At 41.3% G+C, this 14,049-nt stretch overlaps 1 protein-coding gene across 13 annotated transcripts in view; it reads right to left on the bottom strand.

Annotated features, from left to right (window-relative positions):
- Nucleotides 1–14,049, bottom strand: part of MAGI2 (membrane associated guanylate kinase, WW and PDZ domain containing 2) — a 1,075,940-nt gene that overhangs the window by 87,663 nt on the left and 974,228 nt on the right. For all 13 annotated transcript variants that reach the window (XM_068276199.1, XM_068276198.1, XM_068276200.1 and 10 more), the window contains 2 exons: nt 11,201–11,393; nt 6,770–7,012 (listed from right to left, as the gene is read on the bottom strand). In XM_068276199.1, the coding sequence (XP_068132300.1) occupies nt 6,770–7,012; nt 11,201–11,393 (436 nt within the window). The remainder of the gene's footprint in view (nt 1–6,769; nt 7,013–11,200; nt 11,394–14,049) is intronic.

The following is a 14,049-nucleotide window of genomic DNA, read 5'->3' as shown; positions in this document are numbered from 1 at the left end:
TGTAATCCTAATATATTTGTCTTAAACCAAAAGGATTAGCGGATGATAGTGATTCAAATTTTACATTTCTTTCTACAGATAGGACATTGGAAACAAAAATGGATTTACATTAGAAATAAACTATTTAGAAAAGTATTCTATACATTCATAAACTATGGGTAGTAAAAGCAGCAAGACATTTCATCAGCTGTAGAACGTCCACTTTAAAGCGGAATATAACCCTGCATTTCAACTTTGCTCTAAAACATTATTTACAGTATATTATATGCAACCAGCAGTTTTTTTTTACTAGACCAGCATTGAAAGGGTTACACAGTGTTTTAAAGTTCCTGGAGATTTCTGCAGACACATTCGAAGCTGACATAGATATATTTTGTTTACATAAATGTATCTAAGTGTTGATTGTGACTCATCTCTCTGACTTAGAAGGAGTTGAAGGACAGCCAAAGAGTGTGTAACATTTCTCAATAGATACATATAACTAGATAGAATGTAACAATCTGAACTTCTGCATATCTCTCCACGGAACTTTAAACCTCTGTGTTTAACCCTACCAATGCTGGTCTAGTAAAAAAAAAAATGCTTTTTGCATATAATATGCTGTAAATAATGTTTTAGAGCAAAGTGGAAATGCAGGGTTATATTCCGCTTTAAAATGAATTATGGTAATATGTATGAGTTATGGATGTGAGACTGTAAATAATGCAAAATATGTAGAATTTTATCTCGGTTTTAAATCGATGTATGCATGAAAATAACGGCCTTGTTTCATCATTTTATGCTTGCTATGTGTACAACTTATCTGGAGCTGCTTGCCTTCTATTAGTCAGTCATGTGTCCAGTGCCAGGGGGAAGGACATATGCTCTCTGCCAAAGATGCTTGAAGACTGATGTTCAGGCAAAGCTGACCAGTCAGTGATTATTCCTTTAGCTGAGAGCAGCTGCTGAAGAGATCCCTGACATTCATTTAAAACAATAGGTGTGCAGTCCAGGAATCTCCTTACACACACAAAAAAAAGCCTTTCTGAATATGAAAATGACGAGGAGTTTGGAGCAAATCACAGATGCCAGCTATCAATTGGTAACATTTATGTACACCACACCTTTTTCTTCTAAAAGTGAGAGACCCCATACAACCAACATTTACTAAGAGCTAGTAAACCTGAATCTTTGACTTCAGTATAACATTAGTTATATAGTTCGTTATATGAAATCTATAAGCCCCCATAAATCCACCCCTTCCTCAAAGAATAAGTATAGGGGAATGGCATTCATGTCATCCTGTGATGTGAGTAAAATAGAAATTGTAATCTTTTCATCATCTCTTTCTGCTCTACTACCTGTAGTCAATGTAAATGTTTATGACACTACAGTGACCTCTGTCTGTCTGTTTTTGGGAGAAATATGCAACTCTAAGCTCTCATTTAAGCTTCACATTACTTCTTTAACTACCTCCTGCTACATTCATCCGCTCCTTTTCTTACATAAAATTCTTCTACATACCCTAATTATATACTGTCTTAACAATTGCAACATTGTACTTTGCTGCCCCCCCCCCCCCCAAAAAAAAAGCCTCCATTTCAACCTCAATCAAACTTTTTTGCTTGTGTCATCCACTTCTCTTTCAATTCATCTTATGCAGCTACCAGGAGAAACCAGTTACACCTCCTAATCCTCTCTTACAATTCTGTCCAGAAGATGTCCCCTCCATACATTTCCAGGTACAAGCGTCACCCCTCATGTGAAACTCTCCTGTCCTCTATTTTGATCACCTCCTATCTTTCTTGCATCTCAGGAAGTTTCATCAATCCATTGAAATTCTCTTGTATGCCTTGTCTACCATGCTTTCCATGTTGAAACCTTCAAACACAACATTAAAACACATCCTTCAGAGACATATTCAAATCTACATTAGATCTCAAGACTTACTGCCACATCCACTAGCCCCTTTGCATCCTTACCCATTGTCTCCACCCCACTCCCCTCTGTAATGTAAGCACACAAGTGCAGAGACCTCTGGCTAGTGTTTCTCATTTCTGTAATATTTATTGTATCAAATGAACATGTATCTGTATTGCTGGATGTTTTTATACCACAAAAAGAAAGCAAGTTTTTTGTACTTGTGTTATTGGATGTTCCTGCTAAACTGGAAATTGGAGTCGGGGTGGCTCTGCACCCTAGAGAAAAGATACAGGAGACACAAAAACAGGAGCCCAGTAGTGCAATATGTATGAGACAAAGGGTAAAGGCAAATCTAAAAATGCTACTCACAAAGGAGGGTTTGTAAGGGGCAACCGACCACAGGAAGCAGGTGTAGAGAATGACCTGGATGTGGTCACTCTCCTAGAAAAGAGAAACAGGAGTCCACCATGGTGGAAACCATCGGTGGTCTGTTTCTACCTCTCGAATCAACAGGAATACAGGGGTATACTAAGCACAAATGGGGGAAAGAGGCGCCCTAGGTGTGGTAAAACCATCTAAAAACAGCTTAAAAATGATAAATAACATGAGGTAGCTTACCTCAAATGACGAAATCTCTGCACGTATACAAAAGATTTTTTTATTTAGCACAGGCAACGCGTTTCATGGGTCTGAGCCCGCTTCCTCAGGCCAATAAAAGTGCCAAATGAGTGAAATTGTAGAGCGAAGGGAGGCTCCCTTCGCTATAGGATTTCACTCATTTGGCACTTTTATTGGCCTGAGGAAGCGGGCTCAGACCCGCGAAACGCGATGCCTGTGCTAAATAAAAAAATATTTTGTATACGTACAGAGATTTCATCATTTGAGGTAAGCTACCTCATGTTATTTATCATTTTTAAGCTGTTTTTACACGCTTTCACCACACCCAGGGCGCCTCTTTCCCCCATTTGTTGTTCCTGTTAAACTGTACGTGAACTATGTACATGTTTATGGTCCCCATTCTTGTATGTTTTAAACTCTGTACTCTATGACTATGAAATAAATAATAATAATGATTACATTTATACAAATTGACCTGCTTTTAGTGGCAAAATTTGATTTCAAAGTGATCAAGTTATGATTTTTTTTTATTATTTAAATGATTGTTTTGAAATTAAACTGTCTATGAAAATCCACAAGTTGTTTAAAACAAATCTATGGTCAAGATCTATAAAATGGCAACATTGTAAAAGGCAAGGTTTTTTTTTTAACATTATTACTTATGGCATATATTTTACTTTAATGCTACTGTAAGTTGCTTTCTTTAACTGTATACAAAGTAAATTGTCGCTACGGAAAGCTTAAAAAGGAAACTTGCAATAAAATCCAATTTATGGTTCTTTTTATCATTATTATAAATGTAATGTACAGCCTAGGAAGCGCACATTATTCTGAAATCTACATAATTAAACTGATACTTTTAAAGTATTTGCATACATTATACCATATAAATCCAATTCATCATTTACAAAAGATTTTCTTAAAATGAGCTGGATGTGAAGATCCCCACAGGTCTTATTCTTGGATTTTATAATACAGTATATAAAACAAGTTGACTGTTTTTGTATACTGTTTCTTTGGCTTCATACGCTTTTTTTTTATTATGCAGCTGTGCTTTAAACTATCGAGATTTATATGTTAGGTGCACAAAAATTAAACTGCAGGAAAGCTTAGAACAGAAATAATATACTGTAAACCATAATCACGCACATCAATATATTCCAGAAAGGTAAAATAAGACAAATAGTATTCCAAGTTCAAAAACTACACACCATTAGGTGGGTGATCAGAAGAAGAGGTGGCAATTACGATCGTTTGCTTTTGCAGAAAGAGTCCAGATGGATTTTTGAATTAGGGGCCACTGAATATCCTGGCCTTAATGAAACGGTTGGCTTTGCAGCTTTTCTACCTAACTGATTTATTTTGCCCCCGGATTCATATCCTCGATGGTCTTTCCTTCGACCCCTCCCCCCCTCCCCCCCCCGCTTTCGTCCTTAACATATGGGCTCCTTATGTGTTCTTTGGCAGCTGTGTCTGCTTTCCGCCTGTGTCTCTTCGTCCTCCCTTCTGCGACATCGCCGCACAGTAGGCATTTATTTTCGTTTATTTTGAATTGCTTGTGCTATGTCAGCACACTTCTTGGACATATTTCTGCATTTATGCAGTTCTTTAGTGTCCATATCTGAGTGCTTTTTGTGAGTATGCCGTTCCAGCCCAGAACTAAGTTTTGAATTATTTTGCATGATAAGTTTGATTGTTTTGCGTTTATAATTTGTTTATTTTGCTGTTACTTTAATGGTTATTTTGCCCCCGCAATCCAGCCATGCCCTCTCTCCCCCTCCGTTCTGACCAGCCACTCAGGCTATACCACTCTGCTGTGAGTTGGCGGGATCGTTTTTCCGGCACAGTGATTGGCTGTAAGCAAGAACTGTAGAAACTTTGTAGCAGACAGCACTCCCCAAATGTACAAAAGCGATGTGCCAGGTCTATAGGTCCAGCAGCATTCAGGACCCAATGCAGCAAGAAAAAAGATGAAGGCCGGCACCATCCAGTAATTAAAGCTCAGTATTTAATTCAAAAAGACATCATGACATGTAAACGACGTTTCGGAGGAAGAACCTCCTTTCTCAAGTTCCTGTCAGTGTCTACTGTAGACACTGACAGGAACTTGAGAAAGGAGGTTCCTTCTCCGAAACGTCGTTTACATGTCATGATGTCTTTTTGAATTAAATACTGAGCTTTAATTACTGGATGGTGCCGGCCTTCATCTTTCTTCTGGCCGTGAGCAGGAGGCGGAGTCGAGTGACGCGTATGACGCGTATGAAGTGACGCGTGCGGACATTTACATGCCCGGTCATGTGTCTTTCATAAAAGGCTGGACGCGGGGAATACGTGTAGCCACGCCTCCCTTCGTAAAAGCCGGTAGACCCGGCGAAACCTGTCAGGGCTGCTGGCGTGTTGCTAGCACGGTCCCTGCCTTGCGACCCCCCGCCTGCATGCCCTCCATCTTCACTCCCTGCTGGCCTGGTCAGTCCTCAGCTCCTGGGTGCCTACCGGATCAACAACAGCGCAGCCTGCAGCTTTCTTGTCAGGCAGATCACTGCAACAACAGCAAACTGCGTGGGTCATCTTTACAGCAATGTTCAGCAGCACACGTGCATGGACATATTGATACTGGATTTCTGGACACTCCCCAAGCTGTGAGCTTTGACCAAGGGGTTGAGAGACCTGAAAACCTATCAGCTAGGAGCTAACCGGACTCCATCCAAGCTGCATCTGGATTGGGTACAGTATGTCTTCACTCTGTGCTCATATGCCTATATGCTTCTGCTGAAAACCCTTTTTCTCTAACTGACCTGGGCTTTGCTTGCTAATTGCAACCATTGAACTGCTTGCTTTTGTGTGCTGCTTCATTTGGATTCTCCGTGCTTATGTGGAACATTGACAGTTTGCTATTCGGCATAGCTGTTTGGAGGACACTTTGTATAGGAGCATTCCCAGGCCCACGCTATGGCAGTTTTTGGGATCCCTGATCACATTAGGTGATCCTAGGTAGTGGTATGTTTGTATGGTTGGATGTATGCGGAGTGAGGTCCTTTGGCAGTATGTATCGGTGCTTTTTTAAACCTGCTTAAATATGACATTAATACATTTTGTATTTTTTCACTTTATTTAGTCGGTTTTGATCAGAAAAAGAGTTTGACGTTTATCTGCGTTGCATAAATAGATAGGAACTGTGTGCAGTGCATCAGCTTTCAGAAGGCTGATTTATTTTCTTGTCATTGTATCTGTCTGGTGTAAATGTTACAGAACAATTATAATACTATGGGGATCTTAAAGTAACAGACGAGCTTTACACAGTATAGGTCTTACTCTTTCTTTCGTATGACTGATCAATGCTGCTTGATGTTAAACTGTTATTTAATTTTCATATTGATCTTGGTGTTTATAGCTCCCTCATAACATGATGGAAGTATTGTAATACGCGTGTCCTTTTATCTCCTCAGCTACTATTCATTGCAGCACGGTATTTTCTGCACTGAGAAAGTACAACTTTGTTTATTAGTTCGCAACATTATTTCAAACAGTGCCAGGTATCATTTAAGAACATCTAATAATTAAATGTTTATTTCATTAGACAATTTTATTTCTATGAAGATCAACAATCATGTTTTTCTCAAGGGCCAGTTTGTATGTGTGTGTTCCACTGATGAATGCATCCAGCAATCCATTCTGTTATTGCCCATATGCATGTCATTCATTTTGTCTCTGGAAAAATGTGTACTGCTGTGTTGTTACATAGCAGCTAGGGCCACAATGATCATATCTGAATGGGACTATTTGAAAGCACAGGTCTGTCACACCTGGCCACACAGCCCACTTTAGCACAACAGAGTGTGAACAAGCTGTAGCGCACGCACGCACGCACGCACGCACGCGCACACACACACACACACACACACACACTTTAGCCTATTCTATATGCTCTTTGTGATAAGTATTAAATTGCACAGTATTGTAATGGCTTTATTTTAGTTATGAATTCACCTAGGCCAATTTAATAGTGCCACCCCTGCCATAAATGTGGTGCATCTTTAGTTTCCGAAACATTGTGTAAAATAATATTGATATAATAGGATGGAAAAACACAAAAACATTTTATGCTGGCGTATAAGGGAGTGACCTCACCCCTCTGAAATGTTGCTTCCCGGATACGGCCTAGGCTGCACCTTTGTACCAATCTGATCATGCTTACGGTAAAAGGAAAATTTGAAATGAAGCAACAATTTGAAGAGTAATGCAATGATACCTATTGTGGCTCCAGATTCTGGCCTGTTTAAAGAGCTGATAATTACAAAGCCAAACCCTTCATTCTCCTTTCGATGGATGACCACATCACTGGACTGAGAACTCTGAGAATTGAAGCCATCAGGAGGGGATGCATTGCTCTGTGCAGTATGGTTGCTGTTTGGATATGCAGAGTCACTTCTGGGAGAGCTGTGATGTGTTGAAACAGATCCTGGACTCCTGCCATTCTCTGGGCAAGTATCACCTGTAACAAATAGAATTATCACTGACTTCATTTGTAATTTACAAGAATACATTTTTACTGATATACATGGTTTCCCATAACATAAGAACAGAGGCTGTTTTTGTGTGCCCTTGTCAAACCGTATTTCTGATTTCAAAGGCACATTGTCATCATACTACTGCTGTACATATCATTTTCATTGTTACATTTTAAAATTAAAACAGATTTAGAGAGACAAACACAGAAGTAACAGCTCTGGATGTGACAGTTCCCAGAAACAACCAAGGTGGCACACCATCTATTAGTGGAGCAATGGCAGGACAGCATGGGCTAGGAAGATCTGTTGTAACTCAAAACTATCATCAAGAAAGCCTAGCAAGAAGAACTCTATCTCCACCAGCCTTAGTGCCACTAAATGGTGTGGGGTTGGCACCATTATTACATATTACCACACGCTGAAGCCCCTATGCTTGTCTACAGATTTTCTGGGGCTGACAGCACTGGATCCTTGAAGATGACAAGGATGGGGAAACCTCATTAGGACCCAGAGGCTTCCCCCTCTCAAGGTAAGCACCCTATAGGGGCAATTTTTTTACCTTACAAAGTCTCTGTAAGGAAGCCCAGTGCAGAGTTACAGTCCAGCCCCATGAACAGTTCTGGATTGAGCCACATGCAGGGTTCCGATTCAGTCCCTGCAGGGCTGGGCCGAGGCCAGTGTAGGAGGGAGCGCCCAACTCACTCAGCTATCATTCTATTGTGTTTGAAGCAGAGAGAAATAAGAAAAGAGCATACATGGCAGTGACTTCAGGTCAGATAACTAGAGATGAAGGTGTTGAGGTGTTGGGGGCCCTGGGGCGCCTCTTAGTGTAATAGCAATCAGTGTGTGACGGCTGGGGTGGGAGGGATGGAGGGGTGCACTTTGGTGTCTCAGCCTTGGGTGCTGGTGGACCTTGTCCCGGTTCTGAGTCCCTGACTATAATTACTAGGTACAAAGATAGGGACACCAAGAGCCACATTCAGTGTAATACGTACTGGGAATATGGGATGAAGTTGGTAGAGTAAATACAAATATACTCACAAAGCAGAGTTTCCCCAAATAGCGGAGGGAAGGGGGGGGGGGGGAATAAGGCCCCACTCAGGATTAAGAAGTCGCTCTCCATAGATCAGGAGAAAAAGGGGATGACATCCCTCCACCAAGGGTGGACTTAGAGCAGAGTAACAGGGATACAGAGGCGCCAGAAGAATAGGAATGTCTAAAAAGTTAAAAATGTGTGGAGGCAGTGGTGGACTTTACCCCCTCCAGACACAAGATATGCCAACGAAGTTTAGCAGAACAAATGTATTTACATTTTCCCCTGGAGTATGTTAATAAATTTGTTCTGCTAAACTTTGTTGGCATATCTTGTGTCTGTTTGAAAAAGGCGAGTCCACCACTGCCTCAACAAATTTTAAACTTTAGACATTTTAATTCTTTTGGCACCTCTGTATCCCTATTACATAATTACTAGGTAATTCCCGGTAGTGTTGATCCAGGAATTTTATCCGATTGCCATGTGGAGTCAGGAAGGATTTTTTTTCCTCTTTTGGGGCTACAGTCAGTCTCACCAGCACCTTGCTGCAGCAATCTGTCCCTGCATCCTCCACAGCAGCCGCTTACTCTCCATTTCCTGGTTCTTCTGCACATTACGCAATTTCATGCGAGGTGCAGAAAACTGAGGCAGGTGAAGAACAAGCGACTGCCGTGGAGGATGGAAGAGCAGATAGTTTCAGCCAGGTGCTGGTGATAATCACCACTGCAGCCTTACTCTAATAATGGAAGGAGTAATAGGGGTGGGGTCTCAGAACACGGGGGACCTTGTGACACACGTTAAAGGATTTGGGAGATGAAAAAAAAATTGTAGCTTTATTGACCTGGGGCATCATCCAGCCTCTAGAAGTAATTTGTGTCCCTCACAGCAGCTCTGGTCTTCTCCTAGGTCCCGCTGGAAGCCTCTGATAGATCACCGACACATCGGTCAACCTCTTTTGTGCAATGCACATGCCCATCCCGCACAAGCAGGGGTGCTCGGATACCCCCAATCATGAAATCGAGTGATCACGAAAATTCGACTCCGCCCACTTACGAATTGACTAGTGATAATGATCACGAGTAGAAAGGGATATCCAACTCAAGTGCGGTTTTGAGTTGAATAACTGCATGTAATCACGAATCACGGGTTGGTACATATATATTATTTGGGTTGAAAAAAGACATACATCCATCGAGTTCAACCAGAGAAAGTACAACACCAGCCTGCTCCCTCACATATCCCTGTTGATGCAGAGGAAGGCAAAAAACCCTTACAAGGCATGGTCCGATTAGCCCCAAAAGGGAAAAGAATCCTTCCTGACTCCAGATGGCAATCAGATAAAATCACTGGATCAACACCACTGGGCATTACCTAGTAATTGTAGCCATGGATTGGTATTCATGATAAAAAAAAACACCGACCTTAATGGTTAATAGCAAAGCCCCCTTATATGCTAGAAACACCAAATTTGCCAGATATGTTAAGAAGACCTTATAGTTTTTGAGAAAATCGATTTTAAAATGTCAAAGGAAAAAAGTATACATTTAAATGCGGTAAATACATTAATCGTCATTTACCGCATTTAAATGTATACTTTTTTCCTTTGCAACTTTAAAATCAATTTTCTCAAAAACTATAAGGTGTTTTTTCACTTTGAAAATCCTTTAAGCCTATGCAGGGAGCTGCACAAGGGCCCAGTGACCTTTGGTACCCTGACCAGATGTCCCATTTTACCCAGGACATGTCCCGGATTCGGAAAATGCCTTCATGAAAAGCAACTATGCCTTGGTGACAGGCAATTTATTTTATCGTGTTGGTCCTCTGCCATTAATGTTTCCTGAATCACTGACCCACAATGGGTATGCAGTTCTGACTGCAGGTTTGTTCTAGATATATGGCTCAAATAGCCTGAAGCCAATGATGACCAGTCAATTGAAAGTGAATGTGTGGTGAAAATAAACTGATGGGAAACAATTGTATATTTCCTCCTTCCTCTAAAAATGACCCTTTTAGACCTCCTATGGCTTTATTTTATGTTTAAACATTTTTCAAACAGATTTAATGTTGTATTTTCTCATTGAATGGATGTCTAGGCAGTGTCCCAGGGCTAAAATATTTGAAATATTGACTTTTTTTTATCTATTCCCTGCTCTCAGAAGTTGTTCTGTGCAGATAATAGTTTTATGGCTGTAATTTCTTTTCATTGAGAGTTACGCTATAATTAGACAAGAATCCGACAAGAGCGAAACTGTCACTTGCATGCCTGAATTTTAACTCATTCTGGTAGAAAAAAAAAACAAAAAAGGAACACAGTCTATCAATATGTCTGGCACTGTACCTACACATGTTTATCTCATCATGTAACATATCGCCTCGGGTACACTTTAACCACTTGAGGACCCAGCCTTTACCCCCCCTTAAGGTCCAGCGCTGTTTTAGAAGATCTGTGCTGGGTGGGCTCTATAGCCCCCAGCACAGATCAAACAACAGGCAGAGCGACCAGATCGCCCCCCTTTTTTCCCCACTAGGGGGATGATGTGCTGGCGGGGGGCTGATCGCTCCTGCCTGCGTGTGGCTGGCGGGCTGGGGGGCACCTCAAAGCCCCCTCCACCGCAGGATTCCCCCTCTCCCTCTCCTCCCTCCCTGCCCTGGAGTCGGAGGCTGCACAAGAACGGATCTGTCCTGTGCAGCCTCTAACAGGCTCCTGCCTGTCATGTGACAGCGATCCCCGGCCACTGATTGGCCGGGGATCGCTGATCTGGTACAACGCTGCTACTCTTAGCAGCGTTGTAAAAATGTAAACAAAGCAGATTATTTCCGCTTGTGTTTACATTTAGCCTGCGAGCCGCGATCGGTGGCCCGCAGACTATTCACGGAGCACCCCGCTGTGAATTGACAGGAAGCAGCCACTCGCGCGAGCAGCTGTTTCCTGATTAATTAGCCTGCAGCCGGCGACGCAGATCTGCGTCGCTGGTCCTGCAGCTACCACTTTGCCGACGCGCGGTATGAGTGCGCGGTCGGCAAGTGGTTACAACCTAAAACTAAATTCAAATTCCTGTCTCCAATTTCCCATCACTTCTAGCTTATTCCAAATATGTAATATAACACATGACTACATATCATTATAGCAATAACCTACCTATAGAAAGTACTTTTCTTCTCACAGTAAGGTTGACTTGTCCATTACGAGCAGCATTATGCATGAGATCAATCACATATCGGTGGGTTTTACCAGCAACCGGAATTCCATCCACATATACCAATTCGTCACCAGGACGTAAACGGCCATCCCTGTCTGCCGAGCCCATGGCTATTACAGCGCCAATTAAAATCTAAAAGAAAACAATTTGTTTGAATTCCTGTACTATTAATTACAATTTACTTAACAAAAGGTTCATAGCAATCAAACATTTTGTTACCAGGAATCGTAAACACATTAAAGTGAACCTGAAGTGAAAATAAACTGATGAGACAACCAAGTTTAACTAATATCAGGAGTGCTTAACAGCCACTCAAAAGTTAATGACCTCTTTTTAATTATCAGGAAGAATTTGCAGCAGGCTAACACCACCCAGTAACACAGGCAGTCTGATTAATAGCCCAGGGCCATTCACCTCTACAGTGGGAAATAGGAAAAAGGGGAGAGACAAATTCTAAATACTATTACTATGTATACATGCCCATCTCATCATGTTGTCTCTTCAGGTCCACCTTCAAATACTACTTAAAAAATATAACCCCCCCCCCCCCCACACACACACACACACACACACACACACACACACACACACACACACACACACACACACACACACACACACACACACACACACACACACACACACACACACTATCAGGTAATTTGACAAAGCTGCCCATATACATTGCCATTTGCAATTTCACCTGACATGAAACTTGCATGTATAGTATGTACTGTGTTTTTTGACAAAATAATGTATACATCTCCTCCTCCTGTATGCTGTGTCAGTGCAGGTATTTTGAGCACATTATAACAAGCAGAGGAGGGAGGTCTTTTGTGCATTATTGACATTAAATTTGTCCTATACAATTCCCTCATCTTTGACACTGATGCTACTATGAATATTTTGACATTGCTCCACTTTTGTGATCCATTGGTTTTAAAATTGATCTATTTTTTATCTCTGCCACCAGTCTGCTTGTGGATAGTGGGTGTTACATCTATGAGCAAATCTACACACACAATGCCAGATGAAGCACAATAGTTACTTAAAGGACAACTGAAGTGAGAAGAATATGGAAGCTGCCATATTTATTTCCTTTTAAACAATTCCAGTTGCCTGGCAGTCCTGCTGGTGTATTTTGTGGCAGTAGTGTTTGAATCACACCAGAAACAAGCATGCAGCTAATCTTGTCAGATCTGACAATAATAAGAAACAGCTGATCTGCTGCATGCTTGTTCAGGGTCTATGGCTACAAGTATTAGAGGCAGAGGATCAGCAGGACAGCCAGGCAATAGGTATTGCTTAAAGCGGAATATAACCCTGCATTTCAACTTTGCTCTAAAACATTATTTACAGTATATTATATGCAACCAGCATTTTTTTTTACTAGACCAGCATTGGAAGGGTTACACAGAGCTTTAAAGTTCCTGGAGATTTCTACAGACGCATCCAAACCTGACATAGATACATTTTGTTTACATAAATGTATCTAAGTGTTGAATGTGACTAACTCTCTCTGACTGAGAAGGAGCTGGAGGACAGCCAAAGAGTGTGTAACATTTCTCAATAGATACATTTAACTAAATAGAATGTAACAATCTGAACTTCTGCATATCTCTCCACGGAACTTTAAACCTCTGTGTTTAACCCTTCCAATGCTGGTCTAGTAAAAAAAAATGCTTTTTGCATATAATATGCTGTAAATAATGTTTTAGAGCAAAGTTGAAATGCAGGGTTATATTCCGCTTTAAAAGGAAATAAATATGGCAGCCTCCACATACCTCTCCCTGCAGGTGTCCTTTAAATGGGCACTGTGGTGAAAGTATGTTACTCTGATTACCCACCTATTATGTACATACTAGGGAAGACATCAGTTTTCAAGAAGAGCTTTCCATTTCACAGCCTTCTGGAACTAATTTACATCACATGACAGTTTTCCTCTGTCAGTAAGCAGCCTTGTTAACATGATAGTCCCCTCCCCACTCGGTTTGTTCTAACTGCCTACTCCTCTGTCTCTCTTTCACATGCACAGGCAGCCTGTTTTGACCACTGAAATTATTCCCGCACACAGGGCTGTGAAAGAATGCTGCAATTCTCTCTTCTACCTCTAAGTTCCTACTGAAGTAGAATTGCACGTGCTGAATGAGTGGGCTAAAAAAATGGTCTATATGTAATTCACTTTTTCACCCGAGTTTTCTCCTAGGTGATATTTTTAAACTTGCCATTTTCACTGACTTTTCTGTACTTTCTCAGTTAAAATGTGCTGGGAAGTTATTTTAAATAGAAGATTATCTCCTAGGAGAAAACGCAGGAGGAAAAGTCAATTGCATATGGGCCAATGAGTCACCATGGCAGAAGCCAACTACCACATCGGCAAGGCTGCTTGTTATTTTGAGGGCATTCTAGAATAATTTGTTCTTGAAGGACACAGGTGGCATTTGTTGTCTTGGTAGGTATGATGGGGGTTGTTCTTGATGTGGGATGTATGAGGGGGTACTTCTTGACTTATTGCTGCTGGAGTTATGGTGGGGGTACTTCTTGTTGTGACTTTTTCTTAATTGGGGGACATAAGGGGGGGGGGGAATTTGCTGTCAGTGGGAAAAGGGCATGTATATAGCCTTGCACCCCCCCCCCCCCCTTTCCACCTTCTTAGTACTTCCCTGCTAGCTAAAAAACAAACAAAAAAAACACATTTAATGATACTTCTGATGTAAGGCAATGCTGCTAGAACACAGTGGATAGATTCTGTGTGATTGCAGGATTATAACCACGTAAGCCACATTTT

The sequence above is a fragment of the Hyperolius riggenbachi genome, chromosome 3 (assembly GCF_040937935.1).
Source record: "Hyperolius riggenbachi isolate aHypRig1 chromosome 3, aHypRig1.pri, whole genome shotgun sequence".
Classification (NCBI taxonomy): Eukaryota; Metazoa; Chordata; class Amphibia; order Anura; family Hyperoliidae; genus Hyperolius; species Hyperolius riggenbachi.
This window is presented reverse-complemented; position numbering and strand designations above follow the sequence as displayed.